This window comes from Anser cygnoides, chromosome 1, assembly GCF_040182565.1.
Source record: "Anser cygnoides isolate HZ-2024a breed goose chromosome 1, Taihu_goose_T2T_genome, whole genome shotgun sequence".
NCBI lineage: Eukaryota > Metazoa > Chordata > Aves > Anseriformes > Anatidae > Anser > Anser cygnoides.
The window spans coordinates 71,291,482-71,315,757 of record NC_089873.1 but is presented as its reverse complement, the minus strand read 5'-3'; the positions used below and the strand labels follow the sequence as shown (position 1 = coordinate 71,315,757).

The following is a 24,276-nucleotide window of genomic DNA, read 5'->3' as shown; positions in this document are numbered from 1 at the left end:
TTCAGTAGTCTTGGCAGATCTCATGGGAGACTGTCCTGGGGGGCAAAGTGGACAAGGAGGGCTGGTGGATGTTCAAGGACAGCCTCGTTAAAGCACAAGAACAGTCCATTCCAGTCAGCAGGAATTTGAGCAAGTATGTTAGAAGGACATTATGGGTGAGCAGGGAACTCCTGAGTGACCCAAGATGCAAAAATGAAATACAGAGAAAGTGGAAGCAAGTACAGATAGCCAAGGAGGAACAGGATATTTTTCTTTGAAAATCTTGAAGAAGGACAAGAGGGAAGATGCAGGCAACTAACTGCAGGTCAGTCAGCCTTACCACAGTCTTTGGAAGGTTATGAAGCAAACTCTCCTGTAAGCTACATGCTTCCAAGTATGTGGAAAATGTGCGTTATAAAAAGCTGGATGATGACAGAGAGCACTACTTCAGCAAGTTTTCAGATAATTACAAACGCGGGGGGGGGGGGGGGCAATGGGCAAAACAGGTGACACAGCTGCTGTTCAGAGAGATGTCAACAAGCAGAAAAAAATCTGCTGTTGAGACCCTCATGAAGTTAAACAAAGACAACTACAAAGTCCTGGGTCTGGGATGGAATAACTCATGCAGATGTACAGGCTACAGGGGAGCATATGGCTAGAAAGCAGCTTTGCAGAATAGGACATGTTGGGCCCAGCAAGCCTTTGGAAGTTGAATATGAAATGTTGAAGGAATGAAGGCTAACTGCATGCTGGGTTGTACTAACAAGAGAATAGCCAGCACATTTAGAATTTTTGTTCCCCCCACTTTATCTGGAACTTGAGACTACAGTTAGAGTACTGTGTCCAGTTCTGAGAAACTCAGTATAGAATAGACTTTGAGATACTGGATCAAGTCTAGCAGAGACCCTGCCATTATCTGAATGAATATGGTTTCATTAAAAACTGCTTCTAAAACATTTATTACAATAAATTTGAGGGGAAAAAAATATACATTACTTGGATTGTTTTCCTTTTATTATACAGATTTCTGCACTCAATGGCCAAGTGCTTTGAACAGTGATGAGAAATGTGAACAGCATTTTCCTGTTGAAATTGAGACAGTGGATTATGTTTCTGCAGGGACGTCTATTCGTAATCCCAAAGCAAGAGTGGTAACTCTAAGAGTAAGTAGTACTGTGGTAAACACCAACCTTTGTTTTAAAAAGCCAAATGCTTGGCTTTCTTTTCAAAACAAGTATGATACTTTGTAAGGGAGTATGGGAAATAGTTCATTGAATGTCCAGAAAAAGCAGTGGTGAATTTCATTAAGTATATTGCAGCACATTAAAATTGAGGTTTTAATGATATGGATATATATTTATAAATGAAGACTGAGCTCTGATATAGGCAAAATAGCATACATTCTGAAAAATCAGCTTTTCCACAAGTAGACGCTTCTGAGTTATCACTTAGTGTGGGGCTGCATGCTTTACTGAAAATATCACCAACCTTTTCCGAAGAGATTTTTTTTCTTTTGTTGAGAAATCTCAGTTAAATTATACCTGAGATCTGAGCACCTTGTTTTTGGCTTTGACTTTTCATCATTGTCCATGGCTGTTACACTGCCGATATAACAGTTCTCTGATTATATGAAGTTGTTTCATGTAGTTCACTGGTGCTGTAGTCATGGGGATCTCAACTAACTATTGTCCAAATAAGTATTTAGTCTTTCATAATACTGTTGATTCAGTCTTCTGTGACTTACAATGCTTAATATTAATTTGCTAGAATATGATGGAGACAAATCTGGAATCAGTAGTTTGTCCAAAACCATACTAAATATTTAATTCCTAACTTGAAAAGGCAAAATGCGGGAGAAGAGACAGTAGTGTTAGGAACAAAAGGCTAAGAGCCAAAGGGGGAAAGGAGAGTCTGTTTTCTAAGTCCGCTTTATACTTGCCCTGCAGAACTGGAAAATCTTTTCAGCTACCTGTTTATCTAGTTGTTTTTTCATTTCAATGAGCTCTCATTAATATATTTACTGAGTGAAGGCATTACACATTTCTGTCAGGATTTACTTTAATTAACTTGGTGGGGTCATATGGATATATTTAAACCAAGATCACCTCTTTCTGCCTATTACTAGTTTACTGGTTGTAAGTGGTGTGTTTACTTGTTCTAACCTTCATATTTGTAGATGCATATCTGTATTAATGAATAGTGTTCTTTTTTACATTTTGGTACAGATAAACACATGATAACAATTCATGATAACATGATTCAGGGAAGAAAAACTTTAAAAATCTGGGAAGCAGTGTTGTAAAAAAAGATTGTGAACTCAGAAATTGTGAGCTGTATGTACATATATTGTGGATTTTTTCTTGTTTTAAGCATTTTTGATGAGGGATGGCCCTAACTCTATACTTTAGTCATGTTTAGTACTAACCCAGGTAAAGGAAACTAGTATTCCTTGTTTCAGCATCAGCTGGAATTGACTTGTAAAAATTGATTATTTGCAGTTTTTCCTAAGCTGCTGCTGCTGATACGAGGAAGAAGAGCCCGAATAGGCTTCTTTACATTGCTTTTTTTTTAAACACCAGTAATTATTTCAAATGTAGTCTAAATTGAATTTTCTCTTTTGTGCTGAGTTATGACATAATTGGAGCATCTCTAGATTTCTTTGTTTTTAAATATGAATTAGAAATATGTCACCCTAAGCCTGTTTATGGCTTTTTTTTTTTTGATTTGGTGAATGAAATTGTTTTGTGTCAGATAAAGCAAACTAATGCTGGACATCTGGGCTGGTGGTTTTCAGTGTGCTGAAACATGCTATTAATTTCAGAAGTCATGGTCACAAAGTTGTATGTTTGCCACAGAGCTGCGTCTGAAAGACATTGGAGCGTTATTTCTTTACGTGAATATTAGAGAAAGACAATGTTAAGAAAGTATTTCTCAAAAACTCAGCAATTTGTGTGAGCATTGCCAGACAGCAGTGAGGGCAGGCTGTTCTGAAAGCGAAGGCAATGCAGAAGCAGCAAAGCAGGCAGGGAAGTGAACTCCCCAAAAGGGTGCAGTTACTACCTGGGCAAGATAGTAGAACTGGCCTGGTAGTAGTCACCTTGTCCATCTGATGCTCAAGTAATCACCTGACAAGTCTGTAGTGATAAGGCAAGCTTGAGGTCAAATAGGGAAGTCAGTGGACCAGGATTAGGTGTGGTGACAATAGCCTGAGTCAGCCAACAGTTTGGTGATTGTCAAGTAAATCCATAGAGATGCAGTATGTGTGAGGTCAGGCCAGTGAGTTAAAGATGTTCGTCAGGATCTGGATCAGTGAAGGCCGTGGCCAGGCACAGGCATAGCTGCATTGTGGCTTAGGCAAAGACTGAGTCTGAGTGTCTCAGCTTAAACGCAGCTTCTATGTGAAGCTACAAATGAAACTGACAGCTTTTTTCTTATGAAAGAAGTTTAAGTAGAAATATTCTATCTCAGCTTCTCTGAGAAGAAATGTATTAATTGAATATTCAGATTTATACATGCCTTGTGTTAAAAAGCTTTTGACTAGTGATATAATTGTAATAAATTCTACAAGTGCATACTTAATAGCTATACTTTTAATTCCTGATAAAAGATATGTCTAACCATATCTCAAAATATTTTTCAGGGTGAAGACATTGAATTTCTCCAAATAATTAAAAGTATTTTCTTTTGTATTCCAAGGTTAAACTTTCTAACCTGAATTTGGATGACCATGCAAAGAAGAAGCTTATTAAACTTGTAGGAGAGCGGTACTGCAAGGATACAGATATACTCACTATTACAACAGACAGGTATGGTGGGTGCAGGAAGGAAAAAATGCCGTTAGCAGTGGCTGCAGTGCAGAAAACATAGTATCTCTTCTGGGTATATACCCAGTTAATGTTAATGTCTTTGCAACTTGCGTCTTTGTTTTTTTTCTTTCTCCAGGCTAAAATGTGTATTTAGATGTACCAATACTGCTATTCATATGTGTTAAAATTTTAATGGACAGATCACATAATGTGAAACCTAATATATGTTTAATATTATCAGATATTGAAGCCCAGTGTTTAGAAGTATTTTATTATTATAGTTTCAGTATTTCACAAATAGCTTCTGTTAGTTTTAACAATGATCTGAAGAGGTTCAGGCAAGAAAAATGAGGACGTCAGTGCCCTGACAGTTTTCAGTCTTTTCATGTTCTAGATTTAAACAAATCACTCTAGTTATTCAGAGTTATGATCAGAAAGCTGCAATGGAGAAATTTGTTTTGTTTGATTTCTGAAGAGTTTATATATGCATACCTAAATTCATAATACACTTTAATTCACAGGTGCATTCACTGTTAGGAAAAAAAAAAATTGGTCATCTTTTCTGTTTGCTTTTTCTTACCATTAGTATTTGTTTTCCCATTCTTATTTTCTACTGAAGGACAGAGAATTACTGCTTTATTTTTATGTGAATTAAATATTAAATAGATGAAATTGCGTAACTCTTTTAAACAGACTAGACTCAGAAGTCTGTGTAGTTTCCTGGCACCACTTGGTTTACAAACAGTTTAATTTCCGTGGCAAAACTTACTTGGTGGTTAAAACATCAGGATAGCTAAAAGGAGCTTAACCTCTAGGGCTTTTGTGAATGGTCTTATGCAGCATTTCTGGAGGATTTTTTAATGTGCTTATTGATGTCTCACTTTTTCTAGTAAACTTTAAGGCCCAAGCTCTGAGCAGTATCCATTTCTTTAATAAAGGATTTTCCATACTGATCTTCAGATTACTTTTAAACTGAAGTTCTTCAGTAAACAGAAGAATAAGGACGAAGACTGAGTCCTTTTAAAAGTTTATTTGATAGAATATTCATAATCCTTAACCATTCAGATGAGTGTTTTTAGAGTGTCTCAGAGGTAGTCTCATGATTCAATCTGTTTTGTATTCATTTCTAAGATACATCTTGGATCAAAAAATATGTAGTGTCTGTTTACTAGATTTATTTCTGATGACTAGTTTTGTAACAGACAACCTATATCCGAAGTTTCAGAAACTAACTTCAGGGAAATTCACATTATTACTCATTTTTAACTTAAAAAATAGCAGGCAATTGTATCTGGAAGTGATACAGCTTTTTAAATTGCGAAGTAATATCATGAGTATTTTTATAAAAGTTTATCAATGAAGGTTGGAAGTAGAAATATAAAATAGTTCTTTTTCAGAAATGTGAAACAAACATGATTAATTCAGAGTTAACTAGGGTCACCTACTAATTCCAGCTGGAAAACTGTTTGAACATCCATTTTTATATCTTGATTTGAGCATAAATCCACATGCTCATGATAATCAGAAAATGGAAATAAGTGTTTTTCATATGTTGTGACTACACTAATTCTTAGTATGTATGATTCTCATTGATTCTTAAGAAAACTTCGGAAGTTCACTTTTTTTTGTACCTTATATCATTGAAGTATATAGTACCATAGACAGTCTAATTTGCTGTAAGTCAGTACTACTGCTGAAAGGATTTCTCCCTAAACTATAAAGATGGAAAAACAAAAGTACTGTTTGTTTATCAGTTTCTGTCCTTGACCTAGTTCACTGCAGAGCTTCTGGAACTGACCAGAGAGAAAGCAGGGAGGAAAAAGGGAAGTAGGAATGCTTCTCTGAGTGGCAATGCCAATAATGGTCCTCTGAGTAGCAGTGCCAATTTTTGTCTAATTAAACTCATTATGCAGCTATAAAATCATTTGGGATTACTTGTGTAGGTCTCTTCTGTTTAGAATTGAACTGGATTCTGTTGACTTTGCTTGCTGTTTGGTTCCTTGGTGAGCTAGTAAGCAATACCTGGGAAATTACGTTGTGTTCAGGACAAATAGTCTCCTAGGTCTGAGCGTAAGGGTTGTTCCTTCTGTGCCTGCTATCAGTCACTCTAGAAAAGAGAGAGAGGAGCTCTTGCTTATCAAAAAGATGTGAAACATAACAGCCTGCTGGAAGAAGTGTGTGTGAGAAAAAAGACAGTAGGTTACTGGAGATCAACGTAAGGAAGAGATTAATGTCATCAAAGTCTCAGCAGTTAGTTTTGATGGCTAATTTTAAGAAATACGCTGTTTTTGTAGCGCTGTGCCTAATCCCAACAAATTGTGATTCTGTTTTGACATACAGCTACATGGACTTAAACTTTTCTTCTTAAATTATTGACTAGATTTTCTGTTCTGAACCGTATCTAATGGATTTTTTCACTGTCTTCCTCCTCCCTTTGGGTCTGGCAGAAGAATTGAGACTTTTAGGCTGTCCAGACTGATGTATGTAGTGTTCAACTTTGGCTATCTCTGGTAGAAGGCAAAGTGGAATCCAAGATATGTTAGTCTGGCTTTTAATGGTTCCTGAAGATCTGTAAGTTCTTTTTGTACGTTTTCCTTCAGACTTGCAGATGCTCATCCTTCCATGTTCTTAATAGTCATGCTTCTATTGTGATGTTATTCTTGAGTATGTATAATTCAGAAATGTATGTGAATCAAACACACATTCCTGTAACATTTCTTAGGTTACAGATCAGAAAATTTGGTAAATCTAGTATTTTGTTCAAAAGTGTATTATGGTGACTTGGTTTCAGAAACACTAGCTTTGTTTGTGTTTTTTTCAGGTGCCCACTAAGAAGACAGAACTATGATTATGGGATACACCTCCTCACAGTTTTGTACCATGAATCTTGGGTAAGCAGTTCGGAAAAATCTCCCATGTGCTCACTCTCTGTCCCGTCATCCCCTTCTCCTACCTTCCTCTCATCTTCATAAACTAAACATTAGTTGAAACTTGTGAAAAGTTCTGTGACTGTGCACAACTTAGGGCAAATTATGTCAGACTCTTCCTCTTCCTTACCACCTTTCTTCAAATTCAGTGGAGATGTTTGTTTGAATCTTCAACAGTCATCTTAGACTTCATTTCTTTAACTTTACAAATGCTATGCTGTTTTTTGTATATGTTGTATCTATACATAGAACGTTACATTAGAAAGTTTAAATTTTTTGGAAGTAAACTTTCCTTGAAAGGCATAAACTTTTGAACTTATCTGAATTGACAAAGTAAGCTGATTCAAATTAAGTTTCAGAAGCAACTGGATATCACACTTGTCATAATGCTGTTTGTTTGTCGGAATAGATTCACTAGAAGAGCTTTGATGTATGTGAAAGTAAGTATGTAAATCAGGCTGAAAAAGAAACTGGTGTAGAGAGGCATGGTAGTTAGAGGAAGGATTCATAAACACGTTTATATAGTTTTTATTGGACTCAACAAAAAAAGAAAAAGACCTTGAAGCAAAAGCATATGAGGAAGCATCTTGAAGTATCTAGGAATTACTGGATGTGTTCTAGCTTTAGTAACTAGAAAAATGTTACTATTGAGGAAGAAAACAGAGCAGACACATGAACAAAATACAGTATCTAATCTCTTGCCTGTATGTTAAAATCATTATGGTCTAGAAGATGTTGATTCCCAGTAGCAAAGCAGATCGAAATTGTTTTTGTTTTTTTTTTTTAGTGTCTTACCTGGGCAGTGAAATAATACCCTGGAGAAAATTGTGACCTAGTTCTTTATAGTTTGCTTCTTTTCTGAAGTTAGTTAATTTCTGACCTCAGTACTTGGTTTCCAACAGTAAGCCTAAAACTGACCCAAAGTGTAGCAGAAAACACCCTCATTCTTAGGATTCTTTTAGTTTGGCAGCATGCTGGGCTACCTACGTACAGTATTCAAATAGAAATTAAGAGATTCCAGAGAAATGGTGTTCTCCATGATTGTCACTTCTTGCCTACGCATTTGTTAAAATGACCAGCTTTAAAGATAAAAACAAGTCTATTTGAAAAAGCAAAAGGGCATATTTTCAACATGAATGTTGTAAAAACTGAAATACAGTGTAGTGTCTAGATCTTGTCCAATTCCAAACTCTTTCTATTTATTATATGGAATCTATCTTTTCTTGGAATTTTCCTGGTCTGTAGTAAACTGTAGCTGCAATATAGAAGTATTCTGCTTTTTAAATACTCTCTCATAAATTTTACCTCAAGCTGGAAGGAGTGAGGACTGAGACTCCTTTTCTGAGCTCCCTTTTGCTCAGAAAAGGGACACCATCCCCACCTTCTGTTAGTTTTAGGGTTTCATTGTGTCACAGTTAGTGTTTCTGAATATAAATAGTTATTGCGTCTCTTTACCAAAATATTTCTTCCAAAATGAATGCATTGTGAACTTTTCTGTAATCACTCAATATAGGATGTATTTGGAATTTTTCCAAGTAGTTCATTTTGTTAAATTGTTATATAACTGAAATAACCAACGTAGATATATTAAAGACACTATTCCAATTTATTGATATTTCATTACATTTCTTAGGTAGTCCTTTCAAAATAGTAAGATGTCTTCAGGCCTTAGCTCTTTTACAGTGATTTCTTTGGATTTCTCTGTTATGATGCAGTCTTTAAATTGTAGCTGGTTAGCTAAGAAAATTCAAACTAACTGTTTTCAGTTGTTAGTATTTAAATTAAATTTAGATATTTAATGTTTTCAGGAATTATTGTTCTTGATTTTGATCATTGCAGTGATGACTGGAAATAAGGAGGTTGAGCTGTATCTTCTCTTCATTAGAAGTTTCCTTGAACATGTTTGGAATGGTAGAGTACATCAAACGTAACTCAACTTATGCTATCATCTTAAAATATTTATTTCCCTTATTTCCCTTTGCCTTAAGGCAAATATTGCCTTATTTGTACGCATGGATGTCTCTCTTCTGAACAGCATTACATTGCATTACAAATCTTAAATTAGAGATGGATCAGTTTCCAGTATTAAGCAATGACAAGAGAGCTAGACACCGCTCTCTTTATTAATTCCAGGCAAACATCACATCTGTCTTTTGCTCTAGCATTGCTTAGTGATAGAAGACAGGGCTATATGATATCGCTATGGTAGTGTTCAGTATATATTGAATACGCTCAAGTCTCTTGCCCTTTTATTACCTTTCAGCTTCCATGTTAATATTTGATGAGTTCCTCAATCAGTTGTAATTGTCTTTGATTTCCATGAAAAATTGATGATCTGCTGTGACATGTTTTGTTGTTTTGTTTTTTTTTCCATGATCACTGGTAATCCCTTTTAATAATTTGCTGAAAGATAGTTTGGATACATTTTGTAAACCATATGCAAACAATCTGTGGTCTGTTTTAATCTGTGTGAACTTTAAATTTTTTGGGCTGGGGGGAATTAGCTTTCCATGTAGACAGTAACATCAATCCCGTTTACAGAACTAATTGCAAGACTCTGTGACTTTCCCAGCAGAGTGCCACACTGTGGTTTTAATGCCTGTGCTTTATGGAATTCCATAAAAAGATGAAAGGAGTGTTCCATTCTTGCTGAGTGAAAGCAATGCTGATGGCATGTAAATTGTGCTGTTAATCCTGAAAATTTTGCCTGCTATCTCTAAAACGTGGCATAACTCTCTAATTTATAGTGGTTACTGGATTCTGTGAACCAGCAATCATGTAAATATATTAAAAACAAAAATTGTCTGATGATACACATCAGGAAGTGTAATTACCTTTGAATTGGCAGTGATGCATAATTATTTTATTATGGCTATAAAATAGAGCACCAAAACCAGAGCACCAGTTTAGGAATCTGAAACCTATTTTTAAAATCATGTCTGTTCTTTGTGGTTTTGTTGGGTATGTAGTGAACTACATGCTATATACCACTCTATTTTGTAGAGAGATGCATTTCCGGCAGGAAGTTGCTCTTAAAGTAATGAGTATGAAGAGTTTAGCTCTGGCTTGTCTGTCTTTGCATATACATGCTTAGAAGGCAAAATTCATCATTGTGTCTCAACAGTATCCTCTGTAGTACAGCTTTTCTAGAATGGTCTTCCAGTCTTAGCTTCAATGAAAACCAAGGGCATCCACATCTCAGCAATTCTGTTCGTAGAGCACGTAGAGAGTTTGGATGGAATTAGTTTGCAAGAATCCCAGTCGTAATGTGTTTACAGCTGAAATACGCAGCAAGTCTGTGACAGACAAAAAGGAAAGAGGGAAAATTATCAACAATGTGTACCGCTCACCCTCACAGCATGGTTAAGAATATGGTTAAAAATAGTTTTCTTTCTTGCTTTGGGACGTGGTGAAGGGAGCTTGTTTGCATTTAAAGAAATGAATAAAAGGTTATCCAAAACAAATTTGGCTAGCTGGTTTCTGAGAGGTACCACAGCCAAAGTGAAGGAAGCACGAGGACAGGTTAGTGCTCTAAAATAAGCATTTTTCTCCTCTAACTTGCTAGCAGTTAATGGATGATGCAAGAAAACAGTAGCCAAATGGTGAAAGGCTCTGAAGATACCACAGAATTGTAGAACATCCTGAGTTTTAAGGGGCTTATGTGCATCATCAAATCCAACTCCTGGCTTTACACAGGACCACCCAAAAAATCAGACAGTGTGTCTGAGAGCACTGTCCAAATGTTTCTTGAACTCCAGCACTGTTACCACTGTAACAGTTACAGTTAGATGCTGTTACCACTCCTCTGGGGAGCCTGTTCCAGTGCCTGACCACCCCCTTGATGAAGAACCTTTTCCATCCAACCTGAACCTCTGACACAGCTCCATGCTGTTCCCTTGGGTCCTGTTGCTGGTCACCAGAGAGAAGAGATCAGTGCCTACCCCTCCACTCCCCCCAAGACATGAGGAACAGCTGCAGTCACCTGGATTGTTCAGGCCAGAGAAGGAAAGCCTCATCACAGCCTACAGCTTCCTCATGTCTTGCCCTCTACACCCTTCACCATCTTTGTAGCCCTTCTCTAGACATGGTCTAATAGTGTCTTTCTTATATTGTGGTGCCCAAAATTACACATTGTACTCAAAGTGAGGCTGCACCAGCGCAGAGTGGAGAGGGATGTTCACTTCCCTCAACTGGCAAGCAATGTTGAGCTTGATGCAGCCCAGGATATGGTTGCCCCTCTTGGCTGCCAGGGCGCGCTGGCTCATGTTCAATTTGCCGTCAATCAAAACCTCCAGATCGCTTTCCACAAGGCTGCTTTCCAGACTCTCATCTCCCAGTCAGTACGTATAGCCATGGTTCCCCTGTCCCAAGTGCAGAATCCAGCACTTGCTCTTGTTAAACTTCATACTGTTTGATTGCCCAGCTCTCTGATTTGTCAAGGTGTCTCTGCAAGACCTCTCCACCCTTGATGGAGTCAACAGCCCTTTCCAATTATTTTACTGTCATCTGCAAGCTTACTTAGAATACTATACCTTCAAGTCCTGCAACCAAATCTTTTATGAAAACATAAAAGAGAGTTGCCCATAAAATGGAGCTCTGGGAAACCCGTGTAGTGAATTGCCATCAGCCTGGTTGTAACCCCATGTACTGTAACCCTTTGAGCCTGACACATCAGCCGACTGTTCACCCATTGTATTATGTTTTTATCTAGCTGTATGCTGGACATTTTGTCCGGAAGAATATTGTGAGAAGCAGTGTCGAAGGCTTTACAGAAATTCAAAAAGATTAAATCAGCTGGTTTCCCTTGGTCAACTATGTGGGTGACCATGTCGTAAAAGGAAATTAACATCACCATCATTGGTGTTAAAGACAGAGGCGAAGAGAGTTTTAAGTATCTCTTTTTGTCTGTGTTCCTGTTTGTGACGTGACAGTCCTCATGAAGTAATGGACCAATATTTTTTTCTGGTCCTCCTTCTGCTGTTAACATACCTTTAAAAAAAACACAACTTTGTATTGCTCCCCACAGTACTGGGGAGCTTCAACTGTAATTGAGCTGTGCTGCATGAATTTTCTCCCTGCAATGGTGAGCAGCATTTCTGTAGTCCTCCCATGTTGCCCAACCTTGTTTCCAGTGGCCGTGTACTTTCTTTTTTTTCAATTTAAGCTCTAGAATAAGATCCCTGCTCAGCCAAGCCAACCTCCCGCTGACTTGCCTGACTTCTGACATTTTGGAATTGCCTATTCTGTGCTCTGGAGAGGTGATGCTTAAAAATTGTCCTGCATTGATAGACCCCAGTGTCTTCCAAAGCAGTTTCTAAGGGGACCTTACTAACTAGTTCCCTAAGCAGCCTGAAGTCTGTTCTCCCCAAATCCAGAGCTGAAGTTCTGGTAGCAGTTTTCCTCCTATAACCGAAGGTTTTAAATTCAACTACTTCATGGTTGCTATGGCCAAGATGGCCACCAGTCACCACTTCACCTGTGAGACCTCTGTTCACAAGCAACAGATGTAAGAGTGTACATTTCCTAGTTGTCTCTTAGTTCGTGTACCAAGAAATTATCTCTGTGACTGAACCAAGGTTTTTAGCTCCTCTTGCTTGTTCCTCGTGCCGTGTGCATTGGTGTAGAAATATTTCAAAGGTGCTTCATTGTACCCAGCACCTTCAGAAGCAGACTGAAGGATCTCATTAGTACACAGTTGCTCAAGTTTTGGCTTGATGTCCCGTATCTTGGCAACAGTGGGCCTGGTTTTATTCCTTTCCTCCTTCAAAATATAAAGTTCTGTTGATAAGCCCTTCTAACCCCTGTGCAAAAATCCTTTTCCCCTTCTGAAAAAGGTGCAACCTGTCAGGCTTCAGCAGGCCTGGTGTTGTGTAGGCCATCCCATATGCTGGAGGATATCATCAGGTGGAGAGAATCTTGCAGGAAAGTTCAGGCATATTCTGTAAGTTTGAGAGCTCCCTTTTTTGAAGACATAGAGAAGGAACTAAAAGGAAGGAAAACTTTACTGGATTTTGTGTGGAGGTGAGTTTTAGAGGAAAAAGCAGAGATTGAACACTGAGAGGGAGGAGAGGGGAAACGAGTAGAAAGACTGCTGGTAAGTGTTAAGATGAAGAAGCTGACAAAGGTGGCAGGAGTGCAAAAAAAGTCCATTTATGGCCTGGGAATAGAGAGGGTAGCTAAGGCTGTATGATTACTTTTAGGGAAAGTGGGATACTGCTGGGTAGCCTTTGGGCTATAAACCCCAGGGATTAGTAGTTAAAAAGAGTATTGCATTTGAAACTGTCCTCTCTTTCCTGTCTCTTGTTTTCGCACGTAAGCATAAGCAATGGACAGCAAAATCCTGCTAAAGCTGAGGGCATTCAGGACTTTCCAGGGTTGTGTTATGACTTTATGAAAACATAATGCGGTGTTATCAATTGGCATTTAATCTGTATTTAAACAAATAGAAACCCTTTATTTGGAAGCAGGAAAGGTGATGATTTTTTCATTATTTAGTAGGCATTCCTGTAATTAATCGTGTTGCCCTTACTATTGGCAAGGGGTCTCTTGCTTTTTTCCGGCAGTCCTTGTTACTTTCTGGCAGACAGGATTGCTTGCTTGCTTCTTTAATAGAGGAAGTGAAGGACGAGAGGAGGAAAAAAGTGATTTAGTTGTCTGGTCCATGATGTATGTTTGTTATCATGGTTTCAAATGAAATGCATGGTAATGCAGAAAAGCTATGGGAAGTTGTTCAAAATACTGGCAGCACATCGGTGGATTGATAGTTGTTGCTTGGTAACTATTATGGGTTTATGTGGCAAGTTTTTGGTAGCAGGAGGGCTGCAGGGGAGGCCTTTGTGAGGAGTCCAGAAGCTGCTTCAAGTTAGATAATAGCCAGTTCCACTGGAGCCCAGTGGAACCCAGCCAAGCCAATAAGCGATGTCGGTTGCACCTCTGTGAGAGCAGATTTAAGAAAGGGGAAGAAACTGCTGCAAAAGAGTAGCTGGGAGAGAGGAGCGAGAACCAGCCCTGTAGCTCCCAAGGTCAGTGCAGGAGGGCAGGACGTGCTCCAGGCACTAGAGCAGAAGTTCCTGTGTGGCCTGTGGAGAGGCCCCTGGTGCAGCAGGCTGTCCCCCTGCAGCCCATGGGTCCCACATGGAGCAGATCTCCATGCTGCAGCCTGTGGAGGAGCCCCCAGTGGAGCAGGTGGATGTGGCCTGGAGGAGGCTGCGGCCCGTGGAGAGCCCCTGCAGGAGGTGGGGGTCTGAGGGGAGCTGCCGCCCATGGGGGACCCATGCTGGAGCAGTTTGCTCCTGATGGATGGACCCCATGGTACTGGCCCATGTCGGAGCAGTTCTTGTACCCTCAGTTCCACCCAAGGGTACTGAGCGAACTGGCGGAGGAGCTGGCCAAGCCGCTTTCCATTATTTATCGGCAGTCCTGGCTATCAGGGGAGGTCCCAGTCGACTGGCGGCTAGCAAATGTGACGCCCATCTACAAGAAGGGCCGAAGGGTAGACCCGGGGAACTACAGGCCTGTCAGTTTGACCTCAGTGCCAGGGAAGCTCATGGAGCAGATTATCTTGACTGTCATCACGTGGCACTTGCAGGGCAACCAGGCGATCAGGCCCAGTCAGCATGGGTTTATGAAAGGTAGGTCCTGCTTGACGAACCTGATCTCCTTCTGTGACCAAGTGACGCGCTTGGTGGATGAGGGGAAGGCTGTGGATGTGGTCTACCTTGACTTCAGTAAGGCTTTTGACACCGTTTCCCACAGTATTCTCCTCAAGAAACTGGCTGCTTGTGGCTTGGACTGGCGTACGCTTTGTTGGGTTAAAAACTGGCTGGATGGCCGGGCCCAGAGAGTTGTGGTGAATGGAGCCAAATCCAGTTGGAGGCCGGTTACTAGTGGAGTCCCCCAGGGCTCAGTGCTGGGGCCGGTCCTCTTTAATATCTTTATCGATGACCTGGATGAGGGGATCGAGTGCACCCTCAGTAAGTTTGCAGATGACACCAAGTTAGGTGCATGTGTCGATGTGCTCGAAGGTAGGAAGGCTCTGCAGGAGGATCTGGATAGGCTGGACCGATGGGCTGAGGTCAACTGCATGAAGTTCAACAAGGCCAAGTGCCGGGTCCTGCATCTGGGGCGTAACAACCCCAAGCAGCGCTACGGGCTGGGAGATGAGTGGTTGGAAAGCTGCCTGGCAGAGAAGGACCTGGGAGTACTGCTGAATATGATAGTGGCCAAGAAGGCCAACAGTATCCTGGCTTGCATAAGAAGCAGTGTGGCCAGCAGGTCTAGGGAAGTGATTGTCCCCCTGTACTCGGCTCTGGTGAGGCCGCACCTTGAGTACTGTGTTCAGTTTTGGGCCCCTTGCTACAAGAAGGACATGGAGGTGCTTGAGAGAGTACAGAGGAGGGCAACGAAGCCAATGAGGGGTCTGGAGAACAAGTCTTATGAGGAGCAGCTGAGGGAGCTGGGATTGTTCAGCCTGGAGAAGAGGAGGCTCAGGGGAGACCTCATCGCGCTCTATAGGTACCTTAAAGGAGGCTGTAGAGAGGTGGGGGTTGGTCTGTTCTCCCACATGCTCAGTGACAGGACGAGGGGGAATGGGCTAAAGTTGCGCCAGGGGAGGTTTAGGTTGGATGTTAGGAAGAACTTCTTTACTGAAAGGGTTGTTAGGCATTGGAGTGGACTGCCCAGGGAAGTGGTGGAGTCGCCATCCCTGGAGGTCTTTAAAAGACGTTTAGATGTAGCCCTTAGTGATATGGTTTAGTGTAGGACTTGTTAGTGTTAGGACAGAGGTTGGACTAGATGATCTTGGAGGTCTCTTCCAACCTAGACGATTCTGTGATTGAAGAGCTGCTGCCTGTGGGAAGCCCCTGCAGGATCAGTTCAGGAAGGGCGATATCCTGTGGGAAGGAGCGATTGAGCTACAGTGTTAGGGACTGACTGCAGCCCCCATTCCCCTGCGCTGCTCAGGGGGAGGACGTAGAAGAGGGTGGATATTTTTAGAGAGGGAAGGTGTTTTTAGTTTGTTTTTAGTTTCTCATTGTTCTAGCCTGTTAGCGATAGGCAATAAATTATATTAATCTCCCTATGCTGAGTCTGTTTTGCCTGTGACAATAATTATTGAATGATGTCCCAGTCCTGATCTCACCCCTTGAGCCTTTTCCTTCATATTTTCTCCCCCTTTTCCTTTGAGGAAGGGGAGTGAGAGAGCAGTTGTGGTGGAGTTCAGCTGCCCATCAGGGTAAAACCACCACAGTAAGACAGTGTGCTGATTTTTGAGAGGGATCTGAACAGGGGGAGCAGTACTTGCATCTGCAAGTCCTACTGCATTCTTGATTCAACCATTCAAATTACAGGTTGGCTAATGAGGTTGTCTAAATCTAATAAAGAGCTCAATATATTTGGAATCTGTTACCTAAAAAGGTGCTGAGTAGCAAGAAGTGTGTCATCAGATTCCGGGCTGATGCATTTGGCAGCTTGATTTTGGTAAATGCAGATAGATGTCAGGCACGTGAGTCCAGTTATCTTTAAAATATTCAGATTTGAAAAGAAAATTCATTATTTTAAAAATACTTTTAACCTAAAAATGTTTTAATGCTTTGAGATCTTCATGTTTAATGGCTTTCAGGCTGTTAATCAAATGTTTGTGTTTTTAGTAGCTTTCAGAACTTATTCAGTAGATATCTGACTTGCACCATCTGGCAAAAAATCAAACTTGTTTTGGACTTTCCTTTTTAAATTTTAAATTCCTTTAAAAAAAACTCCATAGGATTCTTTAAAATTCCTTTAAAATTCTTCTGGATTTTCCTTTTTAAATTTTAAATTCCTTTAAAATCACTCCCTAGGATTATGCCTGGAGTGAATTCTCCAAATGAAAGGTTGAGATACATTAGGTAGATTGTTAAACAGCAGCTCAAACAGTTGTATTTCTGCTGCTTTACATGATGGTAATTCTTGAATACTGTAACAGTAGCTCTAAAAACTGAATGTATTTTAATGGTATTCAGTTGTTTTTAAAGAGTAGTAGTTTGCTGCCCTCAAGTGGATGAAAAGAGCATAAACTGTTTTCTTTGCACTCATCTGAGATTAATATTTTATTACTAAAAAGTAAGGTTCTGTTATGAGTTTAAAGTGGGAGGGAAAGCCAAGTGAGCAGACAGTTAAATTTCCAATAAGGAAAAACATTTATAGTAGTTATAAAGGGAAGGGATCTGAAAAATATAGAGTGAAAAGGAAATAACTCAGAGTTGTTTTAAACCAGTCAAGACTACAAAAAGTTGCAGCAATATTACGAGGTCCTGATCCACATGATTTTCAACATATACAAATACAAGTTGATGCAGCGTGGAGGATATCATCCTGCATTACACAGATGAGAGACCTAGAAAGATAATTAGTGAAAAGTTGCCCTTTCATTTTCTATTCTCCTGTGTATCTCTTAAGTAAAATGTGTAGTGTGACACGCTAAAAGTAATAATAATGTTGTGCACACTTCTGATCTCTCTTGCTTTTTCTAAAAGTGTAAACATGGAAGTCTAATTAAAAAAAGATTCAAGACTTAAACAGTGAAGGAGTATAGGAGCAGAGGTAATTGGAAAGTAGCTGCTGATAAGAATACATACAATAATAGCCGAAGGATCTTCTGGGCGCTTCTCTGTGCCTTGTGCTTGCATTGCTGTTAATGATACTTGATGAACTGAAAGGACAGAAAAGTTGAAGCTGGAAGGTGGGAGAAGGAGAAAACTGTGGAGTGGACCGGCAGTGTGACAGTGGAGGCTTAACTAAAACTTATCCATGAACTCACAAAATGGTGTATTTTGAATGAATTTGAGGAAGATACCCACCTTGCTTTCATGCTCCTTTTGCAGTAGAGTGTTTAACTGCAAGATGCTGGAGGGGGTGAGGAGTGTGTGTATATATGCAGCTAAATGAGTACTTTTACATAATCATTAGTGATAATCCTCCAATGAATTGTATAGATACTCTCTAGACTTGAATCAGCACTTAACTTGTGTTACCTTTTTTCATCTACAGTCATTTTAAGCCATTACAGGTAAGTATACGTAGGACACTCTTATGTCTTACTGAAACTCTCCTCTGGGTAGGAAAAAAGTCGAGATTCTTTGAAAAGAAAAGGAGGGCTGTAACCCAATGATTACAGCATGTACCTGAGAGAGGATACAGAGCTCTGGGCACTGTTTAGTATCACTGAAGACTTCTTAGTGTAAATTTCCTGTCTCTGAGATCTTAGAATAACAAAGCGTGATATAATTATGCCCTTCCTACAATAGTGTTCCTTCAATACCATACCTTATATATAATATAAATAACACAACCTGATGCTGAGGTAAGGGTGATCTCTAATGTTGTGATACTTAAAAAGATGCTTACAGAGTAAGGTACTTACTTTGTTTTGAAAGGTGTATTGCATTTTATTGTACACTCACCAATGATCAAAATCTAATAACTTGCAAAGAATCTTTATCATTAATGTCAGTCAGAAAAGATAAAGCTAGGTGGCATAATAGATTTTCAATTTAATAAACTTTCTTTGAATATCTGAACTAAAATATTTAAAATCAAAAGAAATAAATATACTGTCAGGAAATATGCATTGCAGTGGAAAAAGTTAAACTACTTTGCTTGGAACCACAGAGGATGAACATTGAACCAAATATTTATCACGAAGCCAAAGTTGAGACAAAGCTGTAGCTTGCATTGGTTGAATTAAAAAATGTCTATGTAGTATTTCTGACTTTATAGAAGTCTGTTGCATTACTTTCAGTCTAGGAAAGTTGTTACTGATTTTTGAAGAGGTAGTCTAGATTATGGTGACTACTGGAGACTCAAAGTTAATGGCAGAACCAGAGATGAAGTCTATTGAATTTCATTAAGTATGAAACCATCTCTTACATCCACTATTATTTTTTTGAGGCAAAGTTCTGTTGTTCTACTCTTTCCTCTCTGCTTATTCTCCTTTTTTTTTTTTTTTTTATTTTACACTTGTCCCTTACTGGAATCTTTAGTCCTCACAGTCTTCCTCCTAATTTTCCTTGATGCTCTAGAGGTCCTTTCTGCCTTGTGCCATTGCTGCATCATAGAGGAGAACATTTTGAGAGTTCAGACCAAAGTATTTTAACCTGTTCTGTGTCACCAAGCAATTAAAAAAAAAAATTGTACCCAATCTCTTCACATACAAACATGCCTTGCCCTATTTACAGATTTATAGTGATATTTATTCTTAAGTTGCCAACTTAATACTGCAGTTCAGTGCTGTAATATCTCCAAAAATATAACTATTTTGGCAACTCCTCTTTGGCTAAGAGGTACCCAATAATTTGGAGCGTCCTAGCATTTCTTACCTGAAAATCTGAAATCTGTGATTATTGTACGACAGAGGTTTTTGGTTTTTGTTTCTTATATCCATGCAGTACTAAGAACAAAGTATATTTAATCCAGCCTATATAGAGTTTGAAATGTCACTTGCAACTTAGGAAATCTCCTCCCTTTAAATAAAATTCCACTGCAATACTTGTTCTTTGCTAAACAGCATTAATTTTTAAACTGTCCAAAATGTCAACTGTCGATTGACTAACATGTGTCATGTTTATTTTTTAATTTTAATTTTTTGATATCTGTGTGCCAAATACAATTTTAGTTAGAATGTCTTCCCCAAAAGAAACACTAGAGAAGTCACAATACTAAACCCCCATGTGGCTGTGACAGAAAGTTTAAGAAGGATAAGCTGGCAGAAAAACCACGACACAGTGAAAAGCCTACTTAAGCAATAAAAAATGATTTCCTATTTTTTTTAATAGTTAAAGTTTCAGTATGTATTGATGCTTTTTAGGTAATTACTTTTATGTAAAAAGCGATTTCATTGGCTGGAGTACGACTTCAGTATATGTGCTGTGTCAGCACGTCAGATTAAGCCTGTATTTTGGGAGGTTTACAAACCTTTAGAGTGCTTAAACTCTAGCACAGCAGATTTCCTTAGATATAAATAGAAATAAATTATTACTGTTTATGACATCTATATTTATGTATTTGCATTAGGGAGTATCTCTTGTTTAGTAGTAGGTTTAAGTCCTTTGATTTTTAGATGAAAAGGTGTTTGTGTTTTGTTGTGGCCCCCTTCCCTCCCCCCAAGTTCTAATTGGAAGTTATAATGAGAGAAAGTTGAAATTATCAGCTGAGTGCATTATCAGCCAGGCTGGTTAATACTTACTGAGATACTATCTTCTGTGTGATAGAATGAAGCAATTGCTTTTAGTTGATTCAATAAAGAAATACGCATTCATGAACTTTAACCTAGTTCCTAAAGTGTGGATTCTAGAAAGATGTTACACACCTCCACACTTATATTCCACTTTTCCTTGTTTTATTCTTGTTTACTACATTCTTTACTAACATTTTAAATTTGCAGGAAACATAAATACCTGATTAACAAAAGTCAGAGTGGAGACCTCCTTTTTAAAGGTTCTTTCTTTGTTTCATTTGTCTTCATAACACTTTAGACTGAGACTACAACATTTGCAATATTTCCACTATTCAGAGTTTGTGGGTACTTGTCCACCTCGTGCTTTTTCAAATGAAAATATAGTTCACTTTTTTCTCTTGCAATAAATCTGGTTGAAAAGGTATTTAAGTTTCACTCAATGCAGTCAGCTTGCAAAAATCTGGTTTCTGTTCAGTTTCCTGTTTGTGATGTATTTCTGGACCTGTGTACAGCAGGATAACTTCATTTTGAGGCATGGCCACCAACATTGCAGTAGTGGATACAAGCTGCTTGTAGTAGGGCTGGGGAACAGATTTTGAAATCTCCCCCTACCATCAGATCACTTCCTGGCTCCCTTATCACCCCAGAAGTCAGATTTTGTTTTAAAATCCATTTTGACACACCTTTCTGCTGGGAAAGATTCCAAGGAAGAAATACTTAGTTGTGTGGGTTTTGTTTTTTTTTTTTTTTTGTTCTGTAGCTCAAAAGAGTCAGGGAAACTCTTAACCTGTTTATCAGCATGCATATCTGAAATCCCATAAGTAATTTGTGCAGAGATAGAGATAAATGTAATAACTGTGATTAGTACTTGTTGTCTCCACTATAACCTGAAGGCGTTTAAAAGCCTCACAGTGATCTTTTGTTTGAACTTCAAACTTGACTCTGGCAAATGGTCCAGAGACTGACCAGGGGTGATACACATATTCCTTTACTCTTGAGAAACCCAATCCCTGTGAGAGAAGTTTTGCTTTAAAAAATGTCTTGGATAGCTGTTGTGCAAATAAATGAGGGATATATAAAACAGAATATCATTCTTAACTTTAAGAATGTGTCAGTCTCCATTTTGATTCCTGTTATTTTTCAAACACACAAGGAATAACTTACTAACTTGCTCTACTACTGTTTTAGCAATAAACAGTAGACCAGACTAGAGTATGTCCTTTATTTCCCTCTAGAAAGTGAATGAAGTTCTTTTACTTCTGTGTTGTGTTGTGTCCAGGTTTTAATGTCAGTCATATGAGCCTTTTAGTAATGTTAATTACTGTTTCTGACTAAACATTTGGACTCTCTTTTAAAAGACAAGAGATTCTATTCACCAGATGCAGCATTTATTGAAGTATTTTTAAATTCAGATAGACAGACCCAAGCACGCAGGGTTATAGGTAGAAAACAATTCTCAGGTATTAATTATACTTTGTTAAATGTTATGATTCAACTGCAAAAGCCTTGTTGACTAGTAGACAGTATAGTTTATTAAATAAAGAAAATCTCCTGTGATTGTCAAGTTTATTTGAATTCTGCAGTCATGTGTCAGTAATGGGAGTTAGTTGTTACTAGCATAGCAGAGCTAAAAATTTACTGAAGAGCCCTTTCTGGCAAGGGATTCAAAAAAACACAAAAAAATAATAACACCACAAAAAAAAAAAACAAGAACAGACCAAACACAAAATGCTATGAAGGCTTTAGTAGAATAGTTCTTTAAGCTTACTTACAGAGAAATAAGCTTTTGATTTATACCACAACTATGTAAGAAAAACATGGCCACCAAAAAAGAAGTACTTCAATTTGTGATTCTTACATAGTTGGAAAAATAGTATAATGTCAGCATTATTTACATTAATAATACATAATACTTATTTGTATATTTTTAAAATATGTAAGTATACCAATTATCTACATATACATATTTGCAAATGTGCAATAAAAATGAAAACATTAAAATGGCACATTATGACATTTGAAATATCCCTTAAATAGCAGGAGGTCCCACTAAACCAGAGAAATGTTTAGATACAACATTTACTCTAAGGATCAACTGCCTAAGCCAAGTATTTACAGGCACTAGGATGATGTCTTCTGTACTCAACTTCTGAACCTGTCTAATCCTGCAACACCAATTAGGTTTAAAAAAAAAAATGCACCTTGTGGATAGAAATTCTTTGGAGGAACGGTGTTTTGCAGGAAGAGGAAATGGATTAATTGCTGGTGTTTTTCCTTATAAGTCACAACTTAAACATTTCCCAAATGCTGAAGGATTGCTCTCTCTCATCATAGGTTACTTGGTATGAACTGTTTCAATTGGCATATTATAGCCAATGTAAACATACCAAAATCATATGCTAGGGACAATAATAGTTAGGTGACTATTTCCAAAGCTTGAGAATTAAGATTGACTTAAACTTACTACTTCTAGAACCTTTTTTATTATTAATTTTGTATATATAGTCCATAAGCTATTCTTCTCATTCGGACTGGTCTCGTTATATCTGTCAGGTATATAAAGAACTTGGTAAGTGGGAGGGAAGAAACTCACTGTGCACAGAAAATGAATGGTATATGGGCATCTCTTTGAACTCTGTTTGAGGCAATGCCTTCCAGAATAGAAGGTTGTGTGTTTTTTTTTTTTAAGTGAATTGGAATGAGGGAAATGTTTCTACAAATTACTGTAGCTTTGTTTCAGTTTTCAGTAGTCTTTTAAAATAAGGTGTATTTTCTTTCAGAAAACAGAGATATGGGAGAGTGAGAAGACAGAAGAAGACGTGGAGGAGTATATCTGGGAAAACAGCTGCTCTCAGAAAAATGCCGTGGATACACTACTTCGGATAAAATCCACAGAGAATGTTAGTAATGTAACTAAGGAGGAGCTTCTTGCATCTGAAGTAGTTAAGAATTACAGAAACTCTGTAACTGCACTTAAAAATGAAGGTGAAACAGAAAGTAACATGTCTCAGTATAAGGAATCTGTGAAGAAATTATTAAATATACAAGCATTACTATGAAAGATTCTGCAAGTACATCTGATTATTATAGAAATATTAAATTATAGTTAATAGTTATGTATGATATGGATATATAATTATTTGGAACCTTAACCAAAACTATGAGACTTGATGATGAATTAATTTTAAAAGTAGTCAGATATTTCTTCATTGTTGGATTTTCTTGTAAACATAATTTTTCTGTTCATGAATCCTGTTCTTTGAATAAAGTATATTTTGAGTCATATTGGGAACTTAAACATTCAATTCTGTGCTTTCTTAGCATGGGAGATCCGGGCACAGTTCTGTGTTTAATCACATTCTGACTTCTCACACAACTTCTTGGCATATAATTAAACAGTTTTCAAAAGCAATAAAATGACTTAGGCTCCAAGTTCCATTAACCTCGAGGCTCTTAGTTAAGAGATCTAAAGTTTCTAAATGTTTTCCAAATGTCACTCAGTATTTTTTCTACCTCTGTGCCCCATCTGTTAAGTAAAGGTAGTGTTCCATGAGTTTTAACTGTTGGAGAGGTGTTGAAGTATGCTGAATGGTGAGTACTACACTTGAGTTGGTGAGTACTGAGGTGAGTACATTGCCTAAATAGGAATGGACTGAGTCTTTGTACATTGAGGCCTGCTTAGTATCTTCTTGAACATACACAGGTTTGGCAAGGAAAAAATGTAGCTTCCCACTCTGCTATGAAGCACAGAGGAGGAAATAAAATGGATGTTTATATTTGGTAATTTATATTTGAAAGAAATTGATTTGAAAGATTAGAATCACAAGAAACTTCTATTGCCTTCTCACAATTAAATAAAAATTCCTTAAAAGTACCAGCGTGAAAGGACATAAATAATTCTGTTGTTGCTTTTATTGTATCTCCTCAGCTTACTAAGATTTCAGCTTAGAGAGAATGCCTTCATTTTCTGGAAGGGGTAGAAGGAGATTTTGTTCATCAGACTAATGGATTCTGCATGCCTTTAAAAGACCCTAGCATGTGGCATTCCCAGCAACTGGTTGAGAGGAAACAGCCTAAGAATAAGAACATTAAAGATGGAAGAGGTGAACTGATTTTTGCAGAGTTCTGTGTGTCTTGACTTATTTGCTGCTAAGGCTTCTCATTGTTTTTTGCCTACATACAGCCAAAGAGTGTATTTATTCCCATTTCTAAAATAATGAAAGTTTGGTAAGCCTTCTTTTGGAAGGAGACTGAGTTTAATGCATTTTTTTCCTTCCTATGAAAATTTACCTGACCTGGAGCTGCATTTGAAAAAGCTTGTGTCTTGTGATGCATTCATAATTCTGCATTCACC

The 24,276-nt window shown here is 38.2% G+C and overlaps 1 protein-coding gene across 1 annotated transcript in view; it reads left to right on the top strand.

The window, feature by feature from the left end:
- Positions 1-23,220, top strand: part of MRPS35 (mitochondrial ribosomal protein S35) — a 28,006-nt gene extending 4,786 nt beyond the window's left edge. The window contains exons 5-8 of the mRNA XM_013173165.3: positions 1,003-1,142; positions 3,676-3,785; positions 6,607-6,676; positions 22,703-23,220. Of these exons, the coding sequence (XP_013028619.3) occupies positions 1,003-1,142; positions 3,676-3,785; positions 6,607-6,676; positions 22,703-22,981 (599 nt within the window). The 3' untranslated portion in view covers positions 22,982-23,220. The remainder of the gene's footprint in view (positions 1-1,002; positions 1,143-3,675; positions 3,786-6,606; positions 6,677-22,702) is intronic.
- Positions 23,221-24,276: the final 1,056 nt, after the last annotated feature.